Below are 2,810 nucleotides of genomic sequence, written 5' to 3'. Positions count from 1 at the left end.
CTGAATGCACTGTAAGTCGCTTTGGATAAAAGCGTCTGCTAAATGCATACATTTATTTATTTATTTATTTAATTTATTAAACGTATATATATATAGTTTTGCATTTTTATTTAAGTGAGAAATTTAGCTTGACACCTATTTAGGCTGAAATAGTCATAGTAGACCATAGCAGGAACAGGACAAGAATCAACAACAGTTTCTTTCGCTCCATCTTCCTCTCTCTCCCTCCCTGATTTGGCCAATCAAAGAAAAACAGCTCTGTCATATTGTCCTGCTGGATATTATTGCTCAGGCCCATGTGCAGCCACTGGAAGCGCTTAAACAATCCAGCGCCGACCCTCCTCCCCTCCTCTTGCAGCAGGCGCATCCTCAAGGTTATCCAGGCAATGAAGTGATGCAAATCCTCTGTAATACCCCCCGCAACCTTCTCCTCTAATCACTCATTCCTTCTGTTCTGTCTCATCCACAGGTGGGCTGGTTCCCCTCCACGTACGTAGAAGAAGGCGAGGAGTGAACGGCTCAGCGAACACGCACAAGAGAAAGGAAACGGAGGGAAAAAATCAGACTGACTGAGTCAGAAAAAGGGCAAGAGATTGGCCGCTCTCTCTGTGTCTTGTTTGTCTATCCTGGAGGACGTGCATGGGGTTTGATAGATGAAGGACTGTCTTTCAGGGAGCAGATTATCAAACACAACCCCAGACCGCATCTTAAAAGACCCTTCCGGGTGCCTGGATGGAGCGTCGCGGGTGAATCTGGGCCTGAGACGGAATGCCAGAATCGGACTGAGGTTACGCCGTGAGCTATTTCTGTATGCGTGTGGCAGTTTGTCTGCTCATGGGGAAACATGTTTGTCCTGACCTTGCCTGAGTCCTGCTTACCTGCACTATTATTGATGACGCCCCTCCCCGTGTCTGCGCTGCCCCGGAGGTGTTCTCACACACGGCCCACAATCCCACCCAGCTATTCTTCTCCGATTAAGATCATAGCTCCCTGCCATGTAGGCTGCGGTAATTGATTGCTGTCTCTTCCCGGTTTCTATCCGACGAAATCTCTCTTATTTTCAGATTTCCACTTTAAAGGAAGGACCGGTTGTTTTGTGCATCGCGCGCTTATCTCCAGAGATACATTGTGGGCTTGTCACGCCCTGTTTATCTGATTTGCACGCTACCGCATCGTCGGGAAGATGCGCAGCGAGACGTTGACAGGAAACAAAAGGGATCGCGGTGACAGGCCTGTAAACAGCTTTTTCAGCAGGGGCCCACGGCCCCGAAAGCATTGTGTCACCCCATCCAGAAGGGATTCTGCTAGATAGCGCAGACAGTGCCTTCTCAATCAACTAATGAGGGGGATTTACACACATTTGCAAGAAGAATTGACACATTGCAAAACAATGAGCTAGATAATTCTGTTTGAAATCCACCAGTGGATCAGAAGCCTTGAATGTCTCTAGTGGTCGACCGACCGATATGGGTCCGTGTCCGATATCTAAATTGCAGGGTGACCAATACTGTGCAAATATAATATTTCATAAAAAAACAAAATATATATATATATCTCGATTAGCTCACCACTAGAGTCACTGACAAAATCTTTGGCCACGAGTTTGTAAGTCATTTCTTCATTGCATCAAAATAGGACATTGTTCTGTGCTGTTGGATGGGATATTGGCTGTTTTCACGTCCTGCTTCATTTCCCTTTGGGACTCATTCTTACAAGATGTTCCAGTGCTGTAACGCACTAGGCCTGTCTGCAGCTACATGTAGATCTGCGTGCAATCTGAACTGGCTCTAAACTGTGATGAAATGAAGTTTTCAGCGTGTTTAGACTGAGTTGAGATGACAGACTCTATAATCGGAGAAAGGTCACATCAGGAAACAGTCAAAGCGCTGGTTTGTCTCAAATGGTTAGATTAAAGTGCACTCACAAAGGAATATTTATTTATTTGTGATCTAAGAAGAGACTTTGACAGGAAAAGACATTCAAAAGGAATACGGACAAATGACTGAAAAGCTTCAAGCCAGTAGAGAACAGAAATACACTCCTATGTGCCTATAAAGCAGTCCAATGTAAAGCGTCTCCATTTGTATCTGGCTGTTCTTTCTTCACGTTATGCTTTGATTTAACATAAAGGCGGATCTTTATATTGTTTTACTTTTTCGTCTTCCCAAAGAGCTATATAATGTATTGAAAAAAATCTTCAGGAGTTGTCACATGAGCAAGATTTTTTTTTTCATTCCTGTAAAATGAGAAACTATATGTAGAGTAAAAAGGTAAATATTTATTGATATATAGGTCTTTATCTGTGTTATAATGAATTTATAATGTGAATAAGGTATTGATCAGTCTCGTTGTGTGAACTCCGTCTCAATGTAGCACAGTGTAACACCACTAAGTGGCAGCAGCATTACCAGGTGCTTCTCTCTCTTCATTCTCATCTTCATCTTATGAGCTTATAGTTCCTTTTTTATCATCATTGCATTTTCCCAGTCATCATAATGCTGCCTTCAAATCCAGGAACATTTGTATTTATGAACTTTCACACCTCCCAACAACGACTGCTAAAAGAGTAGAATTTTTTGGGAAACGTTTGGAAAAAAAAAAAAAAAAAAATTATAATAATATATATATATATATATATGTGTATATAAAAATGTTTTTTGCAAACCTGAAATTTTTTTTTTTGTTTATTTCATGATTTAGTTTTAGCTTAAATTGCATACAAAATCATAGTCAACATTCAACATGCTCAATACAATACTACAGTAGCTTTCACCATGATCCATTATTAACATTCAGCAATTCTGTGCTCA

At 41.4% G+C, this 2,810-nt stretch overlaps 1 protein-coding gene across 2 annotated transcripts in view; it reads left to right on the top strand.

The window, feature by feature from the left end:
* LOC107739004 (guanine nucleotide exchange factor VAV3-like) overlaps positions 1-2,595 on the top strand; it is a 65,119-nt gene extending 62,524 nt beyond the window's left edge. For both annotated transcript variants that reach the window (XM_016550958.1, XM_016550957.1), the window contains one exon: positions 470-2,595. In XM_016550958.1, coding sequence (XP_016406444.1) covers positions 470-514 — 45 coding nt within the window. In that variant the 3' untranslated portion in view covers positions 515-2,595. The remainder of the gene's footprint in view (positions 1-469) is intronic.
* The last annotated feature ends 215 nt before the right edge of the window (positions 2,596-2,810 follow it).

This window comes from Sinocyclocheilus rhinocerous, unplaced genomic scaffold (assembly GCF_001515625.1).
Source record: "Sinocyclocheilus rhinocerous isolate Xijiao unplaced genomic scaffold, SAMN03320098_v1.1 scaffold1697, whole genome shotgun sequence".
Taxonomy (NCBI): Eukaryota; Metazoa; Chordata; class Actinopteri; order Cypriniformes; family Cyprinidae; genus Sinocyclocheilus; species Sinocyclocheilus rhinocerous.
This window is presented reverse-complemented; position numbering and strand designations above follow the sequence as displayed.